General features: G+C 39.2%; 2 protein-coding genes across 2 annotated transcripts; one reads left to right on the top strand and one right to left on the bottom strand.

Annotated features, from left to right (window-relative positions):
- The first annotated feature begins 1,980 nt into the window (after nt 1-1,980).
- On the top strand, nt 1,981-14,171 carry LOC105389922. Its single transcript, XM_048621576.1, has 7 exons — nt 1,981-2,112; nt 2,355-2,422; nt 2,775-2,911; nt 3,654-3,740; nt 4,322-4,438; nt 6,471-6,618; nt 13,782-14,171. The coding sequence occupies exons 2-7, from the start codon at nt 2,366-2,368 to the stop codon at nt 14,121-14,123; spliced, it is 888 nt and encodes a 295-aa protein (XP_048477533.1). The 5' UTR covers nt 1,981-2,112; nt 2,355-2,365; the 3' UTR covers nt 14,124-14,171.
- LOC105389910 (differentially expressed in FDCP 8 homolog) lies at nt 9,916-12,392 on the bottom strand. The gene has a single exon (XM_011561113.3). It carries the CDS (start codon nt 12,121-12,123, stop codon nt 10,789-10,791), a length of 1,335 nt encoding a protein of 444 aa, XP_011559415.3. The 5' UTR covers nt 12,124-12,392; the 3' UTR covers nt 9,916-10,788.
- Nucleotides 14,172-14,378: the final 207 nt, after the last annotated feature.

Raw genomic sequence — 14,378 nt, 5'->3', positions numbered from 1 at the left:
ATCATTGCATTGCATGAGTCACCGATATAAAACGGGAACCAACACTAACAAACGCGCGTCACGCTCTACGTAGCTCTATGACGTCGAGTTACATCGGACATCGTGCGTCGGTCAATCATGTCTGTCTGTTTTCTACGTTGCTCTACATTTACTGTAGTACTCGTAGGTATCATCGTTTCTTCGCATCTATGATTTAGAATATGGACATAGATTTTCTCTACTAAGGATTACTATAATTTTGTACCTTGGACTTCCACATACAGCTACCGACTCGCGACTGCAGCTAATGCTTGTTTGAAGGGCATATTCTCACGCTAACGTCCCTTGCACCGTCCACGAAATCTAGGGGCAAAAAATATCACTGATCGCTTCATAACGTTGTTAATGAAAGTTTAAGTAGAATTTAAGGCCAAGTTAGAAATTAAGCAAGTGTAAAAAAGACTGTGTTCTGTTTTTGTAAACGGTTTAACTATGTTTTGATAATAATAATAATAAACATTGGTTAGTACACTAATACTAATAACTTCTGCTTCTTATCGGGTAGGCACATGTACACTCCAACGTTGTAGGTATCTAAAGAACTTCCTCTTAAATTATGTTCATTATGAAGAAACCGGCTCCAACCCCTCTCTCTACCGTTGCAAAAGTAGTCTGTAGAGTATCTAAATATAGTGACTGCTATCATTCTATATTCTAGAAATGAAAGCACTTTAGTTAATTAAATAAATGTAATACTAAGTAATATCTTTCTTTCTTTCTTTCTTTCTTATCGAGTTATAAGTATCTGTCTATGTTAATTCAGAAATACTTTTTCACCTCTATAAGGTTAAGGGCCTGTTCCACAATGTCTGGTTAGTGGCTACCTGTCGGATAAAATACATGCTGTCACTCTCTGTCATTATTTTTTAGACAGTGACAGTATGTATTTTATCCGACAGGTAGCCACTAACCAGACATTGTGGAACAGGCCCTTAAAGTGGTTAAATTATAATTATTAATTACTTCAGTATGACCTACTTAATAGAATCAATACAAGATGTTCACTGTTGGAACTTATACTAGGTACTTACCTACTAATTTAATATATTATATATAGGTAAATACTATAGTAAGTACCTGGGTACTATCTTACATCGTTTAGGGTTCAGAGTTTTTATGAATGTAACCTATTTGAGAAACAAGTGATATTTGTTTCTCAAATAGGTCCAGTGCACCCTAGACAGGCCAGCGATTGTCGCTAGTCTGACTGAAAATCCTTTCACCACATTGACTAACCCTAGTCTTGCTCTTGTGTTTGTCACCGACATGATATCAAGACGAATATGACACTGAATTTGTAGTAACCTAAGACCTACATCTCGGTATCAAAGAATCTTATACAGTTTGTATATAAGAAAATCGCAGCTACTTCAAGTCGGGAGTCCAGTACCACGCGGTAAAGTGGTTCAGCGCAGCCACGACACACAAATGCGCAACGCACCATCCAAATTCCAACTCTATTCCATGTTGCATAGTGACCAAACTTCAACATTTGCCATTCTGTCGACTAGAAGAAATTGCTAGACTGTATTGTATTTGGATACCCGCGACACTCGAGAATGACGAATGCTTGAACTTGAGTATGATTGCTTACCGAACCGAAGTGGTAGATTTGACTCCTTTTTTAAACTTTTACTACCTATAGGTAAAGTAAGTACTTTAACAAAAAACTTATGGAGTTTTATAGTATGGTAATAGGTACAGTAACTTACAAAGCATTCCATTTAATAAACTCAATCTTTTAAAACTTCATTATATTTATATATTTTAATTTATATGAAAAGAAAAATATTTTTCGCTTACCGATCTAAATAATATATTTTTTGTATCTGCTGAATACCCCAAATAATGGGAAATTCCTTCAGTATGCGTCAACCCTAAACACTGTGTCGCGCGCATGTCAAAAATTACCCCCGCCCGCCCCCTACGTCACATCCGTCACCCATTCAACTGTCAAATTTTCCTTCTGCTTCCTTCCTGAAAGAAAATAAGAAAAATGTGTTTCAGTAAATTATAATATTTGCTTCTATTTTCTCTCGATACCGATTGAGAAACACCAAATTATTTTTCCAGGTAAGATTACTACCCTTTCAAATATTTTAGAAGATGACTTTTTATGTCGCATGTTTACACAAGATTTTGAAGGTTTTTCTTTCGATTTTCTTCTGTTTTCCGTACTTTAACTTAACAAAATACAAACGAATTCCTTAAATTAATTACTTGTCAAGTGATTTACCCATTGTTTAATGTATTTTGTCTATGTAGGTGACCTACTAACTACTTGTAGGATTGAACCATACAATTTTCTTATTCAGGATTTTACAAAATGAGCTCAGCGAATACAGGTGCAGTGTTTTTTCTTGGAAGTCGCGCTCATTATCAAGTGAGTAAATTTATATAAGTACTTACCAACCTACCTATTATAATAAGTATTACAGTAATAGTACAATAAAAAAGTCAGACCACTTGCCCTAAAAGGATAAGCTAAAACTGTAAAGGGCCTTAGGTATCTGCGAAAGAAGTCTGGATCGACATACCACCTGTTCTGCTTCTATATGTCTGAAGCACTAGTGGGCAGTCAGCAAACAAAGCCATCCAAACTTCTACCAAAATTAAATTTACTACTTACCTATTCTACTGGTAACAATTTAAAGTTCCTCAATTTAAAGTTAGCAAAACTAACTGAGTATCAATTGTTTTATATTAATTTAATCAACAAACTCTCTGAATTTCAGGTCCTAACCCCCCCTTCGTCCCACTCGTACGACCTGGAGAACGGGAACACATCAACGGAGACAATATACCAGACTACCTCCACAGAGAACATTTATAACAACCCGTCTACCCTGGAGTGGCCTAACACCTTGAACAGGTGAATCTTTTACTAGAATAGAATAGAATAAAGTAAATACTTTATTGATTACCACAAAAATCAGACATAAAAATATACTTCTACTTACACTTGAAAAATTCACAATAGGCAGACTTATCGCTGAAAGTGGTATGTCTGAGGCAACCTTAGGCATTATGGAAACAAAGTTAAAAAATTAGAGAGTGCTGTACCTATTGGTACAGGTAGTAAATAGGTATGAAAAAAAGGCTTTAACAAAAAAAAATCTTCCACACAACCTTTGGCCACTACATAAGGGGGTGACTCAAGGTTCATTCAAATACTTAAGTACTTATAAACTTTCAATAACTGTAGTACAATATGGTGTCAATACCTAACAATGAGATTGACGAGCTGAGTCACCCTCTTTCGGCTTACTATAGGTACTTACCACTTCTGCAACACCAGTAATAATAATTATATTTAATATATTTATTACCTACTCACATGGCTTATACTTTATTGCATAAGCAAAAGTTCAAAAAGATGCCCTTTCTTTCTATCATCATGTCATTAAGGTGGAAAGAAATGGAGAAAGAGGCTCCTTGGACATTAAATGTTTTGACTAAGTATCAACAAATATTGGTACTTAAAATTTTTCGTCGATTTAATTTTTATTAAACATTTATTTCCAGATTTATCATCCATGGTAAATTTGTAAAATATGTCAAAAAAGATTTGGCGATTTCATTTAATTTCATTTATACTTCTCAAACTCCAACAGGGAGGTGAAACCCGGCGGCAACTTCCTGTACCATGAGAAGGAGGCCCTGGACATGCCCAAGAAACAGAGCAAGGAGTTCGACTACAGGTATATAGTACAGTCTGATTCACGTGACTTGACCGAAAAAAGCGACACACTTTATTGATGCTGCTTGTGACTTTCTTCCTCATAGCCATTTCCTTATGTAGGGTCTTGCTTGTGACTTTGTGAGACAGAAATACTGAAGATGCACCATTATTAAAGGTTGTCTGGGAAAGATCGCTATAAGCGATAAGACCGCCTTTTGTACCCTAGTTAAGTGGTGTACAAATATAGAGTACTCTATCTATCTATAATTAAAATTAAGGGTTTTAAGTACCAATAATCATAATACGTGCTCTTGTGCAGTGCTGTTAATATGGAGGTTTTACTAGCGTCATCTATACTCGGTTTTTGCCTATGGTTGTTGTCTGTAGTTGAAAACTCCTCATTCATTCATTTACTTACTTACTTATTCCCAATCTCCGCTGGGGAGCAAAGGGCCGAAGTGAAGCGCCGCTATTCTTTACGATCTTGGGCCAGCTCAGAGACATCGGAGAGACATGGCAGCGCTCTGTCAAGAAGGAAATGGGCCAGGCGGAGATGTCTTCATTCATTTATTTATATATTAATTATTATCCCTCCGCCAGTGACGGAGTGAAGCGCCGTCTCAAGAAGTACCGCAAGCAGGACGGCTCCAGCGAGATGATCCTCAACGACAACGACGATGCCGACATCAACCCCGCTGACCTTAACGAGCTGCACTGGTATGTACATGTACCTACAGACAGACCGTAATCGAACCCGGGACCGTTAGGGCAGTAGGTAGTCAGAGTCACTAACCACTACGCTATTCGGTCTAGTGCCAAAAACTACTACTCAAGTACTACTACGCCGTTGAGTCGTCGTCGATATATAGGTTAGACACAATGCTAATCTGTCAGCTGGCTGTCAAAAGCCTTATGAACGTGTCAAATTTTGATTCAAACACCCATTAAACTTTAATTAAGGTTTAATTTGTTTGATAGTAGCACAGTATCTTTGCCTAAGCTATGTCAGAGCTATGTGATGGCTATTTTGATGAAAGTCTCAAGAAGTACCGCAAGCAGGATGGTTCTAGCGAGATGATCCTCAACGCGACGACGATGCCGACATCAACCCGGCCGACCTTAACGAGCTGCACTGGTATGTAGTATAGTAGATTTTCATCATCAATTCTGGTATACAGGAGACAGGCCTTTGCAAAGGTTCTGTGAGGGTTTTGAAGACCATTTCTTATTATAAAACGGTTTTAGTCCAGAGAGACTTCGGAAGACTTAGGTATATATCAGTATAATTAGTCTAAAGCCAGATCTAAACCTGAACTACTTTTACATTAGTTAGTTTACGATTTATAATAAGGGGTTTTAATTTTAATGGGTGCGTATTGCGACGTATAAAAACGAAATGTATAATTTCACATTAATAACGTTCAAAATATATAATGAACGTTACGTATAACAACAACATCTATATTTTCATAAGGTATAAGATTCAATTGGTATAACTTACATTTCATATAATATCAAAATAACTAACACTCAAGAGGACTCATATCAATTCGTATAACATACATTACGTATATCAATTAAAATATATACTATCATTTTGTATAAAGTTCTTCTCATATCGCATAATCTGTGTTTAATTACCCAACGCCGTCAAACCCCCTAGCACCAAAACCTAAAGATAGGTGCGACGACGAGCAAAGCGAGGAGGAGCGTGTTAGGTGCACATGTTCGTCGAAACCAAAGCGGAGCGCAGCGAAGCGGAGCGGAGCGTCTCCCAACATAGCTTCAATAATAATAACGCTGTGAAAAACCCTAATACCAAAACCTAAAGATAGGTGCGACGACGAGCAAAGCGAGGAGGAGCGTGTTAGGTGCACATGTTCGTCGAAACCAAAGCGGAGCGCAGCGAAGCGGAGCGGAGCGTCTCCCAAAATAGCTTTAATAATAATATCGCTGTGAAAAACCCTAGTACCAAAACCAATGATAATATATTTTTTTGTTCATTATACATAATGATATTATATCCGTTGAATAATATATGTTATAAACGTTATATATTATGAACTTTATATGTTTTAATCGATATATCAATTGAAATGATACTTTTTGAACGTTATTCTTTACGAAATTATGTATTTAGTAATTATGTCTTTCGTTTGTTATGCACAGTGATCGGTATACTTAATAAATTTATATCATATGGGCATATACCTTGTGAATGTTATACCATTCGTTTTTATACCTCGTATTACTTACCCAATTTTAATTTACTGCTTTGCTCGTGAGTTTTCATACACTCTCTTAATTTATGTTGAGGTCTCTAATTTACCTAACTGAGCAAGTAATCCCAATGACATCGTTGACCCTACGCCTTCCACACTTAGTTTTTGGTCAGTTTTGGAAATTTACTGACAGATATAGGCAATAAACTATATAATAGAGGGTTACTCTACCTACTACTACCACAACTCTATACCTACTGATGAAAAACTAATAAGGAACCAGAGGCAGTCTTGCAATCGACACTTTTAATACATCGAGATAGAGTTGTGGCTCGCGTAGCAGCGGCAGCGCTCTGAAACTTAGTTTTTCGTCATATAATAATATGTGGGGACATCTCACACACGGCCATGCGACCCCAAATTAGGCAGAGCCTGTAATATGGGTATCGAACAGCTGATATATTTACACATATATTATATGTAGAGTGACACCCCTACTCCATTTTAACCCTCTCCTACCATTGCAGCGACAAACAACCCCCCAAGCACAAGCGCCGCGTGAACATCGCCTACTTACTCTCCATACTGACGCGGCGGCGACGCGACCCCGCGCGCGCGCTCGCGGCGCAGCAGCAGTGCACCATGAGGGACTCCTGCCGCTGCGACGACTGCCAGGTGAGCAACACTATACGCTACAGGAGGTCACTTACTGAAGTCTGTTGTTTAATCTGAGATAGGTGCTAAATTGATAAGGATCACTTAGTTACTAAAGTCTGTTTTTTAATCTCAGATACTAAATTGACAGATTCTAATAGAACGATACGTCACGTTGATGAACCGTTCAGAATCTGTCAATTTAGTAGTTATCTGAGATTAAAAAACAGGCTTTAGATCGACGAACGAACGTTGCTAAACCGTTCTGTATCTATCAATTTAGTATCTGAGATTAAAAAACAGACTTCAGATCGACGAACGAACGAGAATTGTAACTTAATGGGTATAAATAAAGTAACTAAGTACATAAAGCTTGTGAACATGTTGCGCCTGCTCTCCATACTGACGCGGCGGCGACGCGACCCCGCGCGCGCGCTCGCGGCGCAGCAGCAGTGCACCATGAGGGACTCCTGCCGCTGCGACGACTGCCAGGTGAGCAGGACTATACGCTACAGGAGGTCACTTACTGAAGTGAGTTTTTTTATCTGAGATAGATGCTAAATTGACAAGGATCAATTAGTTACTAAAGTCTGTTTTTTTAATCCGAGATAGATGCTAAATTGCCAAGGATCACTTAGTTACTAAAGTCTGTTTTTTAATCCGAGATAGATGCTAAATTGCCAAGGATCACTTAGTTACTAAAGTCTGTTTTTTAATCTGAGATACTAACTAAATGTACAGATTCTGAACGGTTCATCAACAGTCGATTGTCCCGCCAATAGCACGATACGTCACTTAATTGCGGGACAATCGACTTTTGATGAACCATAATTTAGTATCTGAGATTAAAAAACAGACTTTAGTAACTGATCCGCCTGTAGCGCGTGTGTTATGTGACGTATCATTCTATTAATGGAACAATCGACTGTTTAACCGTTCAGAATCTCTCAATTTAGTATCTGAGATTTAAAAACAGACTTCAGACCGACGAACGAACGAGAATTGTAACGTAATGGGTATATAAATAAAGTAAACAAGTACATAAAGCTTGTGAACATGTTGCACCCGCTCTCCATACTGACGCGGCGGCGACGCGACCCCGCGCGCGCGCTCGCGGCGCAGCAGCAGTGCACCATGAGGGACTCCTGCCGCTGCGACGACTGCCAGGTGAGCAACACTATACGCTACAGGGGGTCACTTAGTGAAGTGTGTTTTTTAATCTGAGATAGATGCTAAATTGACAAGGATCACTTAGTTACTAAAGTCTGCTTTTTTATTTCAGATACTAAATGGACAGATTCTGTACCATAGAACGATACGTCACGTAATCGCGGGACTATAGACTGTTGATGAATCGTTCAGAATCTGTCAATTTAGTATCTGAGTTTAAAAAACAGACTTTAGTAACTGATCCTCCTGTAGCGCGTGTGTTAAGTGACGTACTTATCATTCTATTAATGGGACAATCGACTGTTGACGAACCGTTCAGAATCTGTCATTTCAGTATCTGAGATTAAAAAAAAGACTATAGAACGATGGGTATAAATAAAGTAAACAAGTACATAAAGCTTGTGAACATGTTGCGCCTGCTCTCCATACTGACGCGGCGGCGACGCGACCCCGCGCGCGCGCTCGCGGCGCAGCAGCAGTGCACCATGAGGGACTCCTGCCGCTGCGACGACTGCCAGGTGAGCAACACTATACGATACAGGGGGTCACTTACTGAAGTCTGCTTTTTAATCTGAGATAGATGCTAAATTGACAAGGATTTCTTAGTTACTAAAGTCTATTTTTTTATCTCAGATACTAAATGGACAGATTCTGAACGATAGAACGATACGTCACTGATTAAGTGGGACAATCGACTGTTGATGAACCGTTCAGATTCTGCCAATTTAGTATCTGAGATTAAAAAACAGACTTTAGATCGACAAACGAGAATTGTAACGCGATGGGTATAAATAAAGTAAATAAGTTCAGAATATGTAAATTTTGGTATCTGAGATTTAAAAACAGACTTTAGATCGACAAACGAGAATTGTAACGCGATGGGTATAAATAAAGTAAATAAGTTCAGAATCTGTAAATTTTGGTATCTGAGATTAAAAAACATACTTTAGATCGACGAACGAAATATGTAAAACGCAATCGGTATAAATAAAGTAAATAAGTACATAAAGCTTGTGAACATGTTGCGCCTGCTCTCCATACTGACGCGGCGGCGACGCGACCCCGCGCGCGCGCTCGCGGCGCAGCAGCAGTGCACCATGAGGGACTCCTGCCGCTGCGACGACTGCCAGGTGAGCAACACTATACGCTACAGGAGGTCACTTACTGAAGTCTGGTTTTTAATCTATCGTCTCTGTAAATTTAGTATCTCCGATTAAAAAACAGACTTCAGTAACTGACCCCCTGTAGCGTATGCCCGGTTATGCTCTAAACCACTATGGAGAAATTGGCACTTAATATCTGAGATTAAAAAAAAGACTTCAGATCGACGAACGAACGTCAATTGTAACACAATGGGTATAAATAAAGTAAATAAGTACATAAAGCTTGTGAACATGTTGCGCCTGCTCTCCATACTGACGCGGCGGCGACGCGACCCCGCGCGCGCGCTCGCGGCGCAGCAGCAGTGCACCATGAGGGACTCCTGCCGCTGCGACGACTGCCAGGTGAGCAACACTATACGATACAGGGGGTCACTTACTGAAGTCTGTTTTTTTAATCTGAGATAGATGCTAAATTGCCAAGGATCACTTTGTTACTAAAGTCTGTTTTTTAATCTGAGATACTAACTAAATGTACAGATTCTGAACGGTTCGTCAACAGTCGATTGTCCCGCCAATATAACGATACGTTACTTAATCGCGGGACAATCGACTGTTGATGAACCATTCGGAGTCTGTCAATTTAGTATCTGAGATTAAAAAACAGACTTTAGATCGAGGAACAAACAAACGAGAATTGTCACGCAATCGACAAGCTTAATACATCAAGATAGAGTCAGCGGTTAGCGCAGCGCTCCGAAGCTTCGGAAAAAATAAACTGCAGCGGTAACCAAGACTAACAAGGTATACTTATCTCGTTATGCACAATTCACCAACAGTCGATTGTCCCGCCAATAGAACGATACGTCTCTTAATCGCGGCCATCGCGGGTAAATCTACTGTTGGTGAACCGTTCAGAATCTGTCAATTTTGGTATCTGAGATTAAAAAACAGACTTAGATGAACCAACGAACAAGAATAAATTTTTAATTCGACATCATTAATAATTAGGCATAGGAGGCTGTAATATGAAATTAAATATGTTAAGTAATGGAATAATATCACATTTATTTCAAAATATAATGCCAACAACATATTTGCTCATTCCACAATATACAAGCCAGCTGTTTACATGCTCAACATACTATCAAAACCTGTACTTTTAATAATAACAATTATTTAAGAGTTACCTTTGTGTCTATTTTCTAGCTATTGTTGTCAAATCATATAAAAAATAACTATTTACTGGTATGGTCAGCTAGAGTTAAAAAAAGTGAGATTCCAAAACATTTGCTTCTTTCTACTCAATGTTTAAAATTTTCATTATAAATACAGCTTTTGACACATAGCACTTATATTATACATAATTTATTTACATAATTAAATCAATTCTGTCTATTTTATCTTTAAAGCTTTCCTTTTCTTAAATTTCAGGCTATTTATATTGCTATGTTATTCATAAAATATGGTCTATGTAACAGCACCATTAAATGTGATCATTTACAAGACATTGATTAAGCTAAGCTGTTAGAATTCTGGCTAAAGTTTGAAACATACCTAAGCTTTGCTAGTAAATTATGAAAGTTATGTATTGATTAGTTTGTACAGTTGTTAAAAATACTGTTTCCTTTTTAATGAATGTAAATACATTAGAATTGAAATAATAATCCAACTGTGTCCACATTTTTGCAAAACACTTAATATTCAAGAATAATTAAAATTTGTAATGAAACAGTTGTGAAATAAGAATCAATAATGATATAATATGGCAACAAGAACTATAAAGTACCTATAGGATAAAATAAAATAAAATATTAAACATTGGTCAGTATTCAGTATTGAATCAGAAATATTTATGTCAAGTTAATAGATTATTAGGTCAAATTATAAAGCTAATTAAACAATCACAAAATTAACAAAATCATTCAACAAATTTGTCTATGTCATATTCACACTCCACCTGAGTATCAGGTTGGTCTTCGGACGGGGCATTCTGCTTTCTCTCTTGCAAGCGTTGGCACTTTAAACATATCTGGCCTTTCCTGAGCCAACAACCCCTATGGTACATGGAGTTGCATTCGTTACATAGAATAGCCCCGCTGTCAAAAGGATATAAAACCTCATTATTGCCACAGACTTCACACAAATAACCCTTCCCAGAGCACAAAGCACAGCCGGTGATGTGACTGCGGCACACTTCTGTTAATTCCGTCAGCTGCGTCTCCAATGTTCCATCATTGATAGCCTGCAGGTGAGACATACTGTACTTCTTATTCACATCACCCAGTTGAACAAATAATGGGGACAGCAGACTGGTGCCACTACTGCAAGCACAGAGGTACCTCCGCATCCATTCTAGACCCTTCCGCATCTTGTGGACCCATTCCAGCTCGGCTATGAAGTTAAATAACTTGGAGTTTATACTCTCAACGTCAATGTATGGTCGGTCCCAGGATAGAGTCAGCATTTGATATGCTAGCCGCGATATATACCGCTTCTCCCAATCCCAGTTGTGTATCACTCTAGCCGGTATGGCTGACATGTCATTCCAGTGGCATGTGGCACAGAAATACAGCCCAGTGTAGTCACACAATCGAGGCTCATTCCAGGAGTCCTTAAACGTCAAAGCAGTATGACACTCTGCACACTTGTAATCCTGTGCCGCTAATCCTTTCTCGGGACAAATACTCATTTCAAACTGGCCTTTTTCCGTCATGACAACATGAGCGCAGACCCTGCATATGTGGTCTACACACTTGTAATGGCACAAGTAGTCACAGTTATCACAAATGTAAGATCCCTGGACAATGCTCCATATTACTCCACTGCAGTGATCACAGTACTGCTTTCTATTAGCCGGGGCAATCTGCTGCTTGAAGTGATGTCCCTTGATGGAGACGCCAAGCCTCGGCTGTCCATCATTCTCCTTCAAATCTTCCAACCGCAGCCTCAGCTCAACTAAATACCTCACAAGCCATTTCCTTTCATCAGAACACTGGGCACTGCTAAGAATCAACTCTTTGCTTTGTGTTATCGCTTTTTCTAGCTCCTCTCGCGTAGCTGAACTATGGATCTTGAGTTTCTTGTTAGCTATGGACTTTGGTATGCAGTTGGAGTCGTAGCTATCGTCCGCAGAAACACAACCAGATGTGGAAGACGAGGAAGGACTCTTTGACTCGACGTCCACGCTTCTAGGGCTGCAACAGATGAGGCTGTTGCGATATTTGGGCGAGTCATTAGCTAACGCAGCAGCCATGGTTGTTAAAATTCACGTCTCTTGCAATTTCGAGGCCAGACAAAACAATACGTCGAGTTGATATCACAACGATCACAACACATGAGTCAGTTATTGAATGCGGGTTACGTTCACGCACATTAATAGATAAGAGGAGACGTGTGGCGTGATTGTAGAGCAAATAATATAATCTGAGAAGGAAATCCTTTGTTTTGGTGATAATAATTGGGAGTTTTGCTATTTCGACGTCATTTTTGCTTTGACTTTTCTTTGTCGTTTTGTTTTGTGTGGTTGGCAAACCTGCGTTGTTATTGTCACTTTTGTGCGTTTTGTTTATCCAGTCTGCGTTGCCAGTCTTGTTATTTTTGCAAAGTCTCGTGTTACGTGCATTCTTAATATTGATAAATCAATTTATTGTATGTAGGTAGGTATGTACCGTAAAGGTATTTATTTATACACAAATAGTTAGTATTATAAAAATAATTATACTATTGTGGAAATAATCTGAAACTAAACGCGAATTCTAAAATAAGTGATACCAACATAAAAAAAATATATAGAGTTTTATGCGCGAAAAGGCTGAATGACGAAACACAATGGGGAAATTAGGGTGAACACCGGTTCTACCTTTTTTGGCATAAGATTTATTTTCCTAATCTCGTATTGCATAGTAACGTTTGGTCAAAGTCTCGTTACGCCGAAAATCGTATGGCATAAATCTCGTTTAGTAAAAAGTTATTTCGCATAACATTGTTTAGCCTAATAATGGTATGGCCAAATCTTGAATAGCCTAATAATGCTATGGCATAGGTTTATTAGGTTTAATACAAAGTAATAATATTCGTTTGGCTTTAACTTTGACGGAGCGTCTCCCTACATAGCGCAAACTGGTGCCTTGTATTGTTTCCGCTGTTTGGAAAACGCTCCGCTCCGCTTCGCTGCGCTCCGCTTTGGTTTTGATGAACATGTGCACCTAACACGCTCCTCCTCGCTTTGCTCGTCGTCGCACCTATTTTTAGGTTTCGATCTCATGGGGTTTGTAATAATTATATTGGTCGTTAACTTTCGATTTTTTGATCATACAATATCGTGATTTTCGGGATGTAGGAGAAAAATACCACAATTTGTACATTAACTACATACTTAATATATTATTTATTAAGATAACATTACGAGAAACAAGATTATACATAGGTATAGACGAACATAAATTTGAGCAAACGAAACTTAGGTGTTTAAAGATTGTGCCTAAAGAGTTTTAGACGAAACGAGCCTTATGCCACATAAGTCTTGGCAAAGTGATGGTTCGGCCAAAAAAGTTTAGACCATACGAGTTATGCGAAATGAGTTTTGGTCAATAAAGATTATGCGAGATGAGCGGAACCCTGAACACCACTTATTTTATGTTATGCACTTGTGCATAACTCTACAATGCAATGTTTAATTATAATGACTCTTTTTTTACTTAGACACTCATGCTTAAGCAGGCTACGACTGAGCATATTATTATAACTAATACTTCTACCATGTACAGTTTGTACAGTATGGATCAAATAAACCTGACCCCTTCTCTCAGATAGCATTATTACTCAGAGAGGGATCAATTTGTTTTTGCCCAAAACTACCTATAATACCCTCCTAAATACATACCACTTTAACCCCCAATTTCCCCCCAACAGAGCCGCTACTTCGAATGCGACGAAGAAGAAGACTACTCGTACTCGGACAACGAGGACGAGCGACTCAACTACTTCAACTACGACGACGAGCCGTACCAGTACACCTGCCCGCAGTGCCCGCCGCCCTACCAGCAGTACATACAGGTAGAGACAATGAAGACTCAACTACTTCAACTACGACGACGAGCCGTACCAGTACACCTGCCCGCAGTGCCCGCCGCCCTACCAGCAGTACATACAGGTAGAGACAATGAAGACTCAACTACTTCAACTACGACGACGAGCCGTACCAGTACACCTGCCCGCAGTGCCCGCCGCCCTACCAGCAGTACATACAGGTAGAGACAATGAAGACTCAACTACTTCAACTACGACGACGAGCCGTACCAGTACACCTGCCCGCAGTGCCCGCCGCCCTACCAGCAGTACATACAGGTAGAGACAATGAAGACTCAACTACTTCAACTACGACGACGAGCCGTACCAGTACACCTGCCCGCAGTGCCCGCCGCCCTACCAGCAGTACATACAGGTAGAGACAATGAAGACTCAACTACTTCAACTACGACGACGAGCCGTACCAGTACACCTGCCCGC

This window comes from Plutella xylostella, chromosome 2 (genome assembly GCF_932276165.1).
Source record: "Plutella xylostella chromosome 2, ilPluXylo3.1, whole genome shotgun sequence".
Lineage (NCBI taxonomy): Eukaryota > Metazoa > Arthropoda > Insecta > Lepidoptera > Plutellidae > Plutella > Plutella xylostella.
The sequence above is the reverse complement of the archived record's forward strand: the minus strand, read 5'-3'. Positions and strand labels throughout refer to the sequence as shown.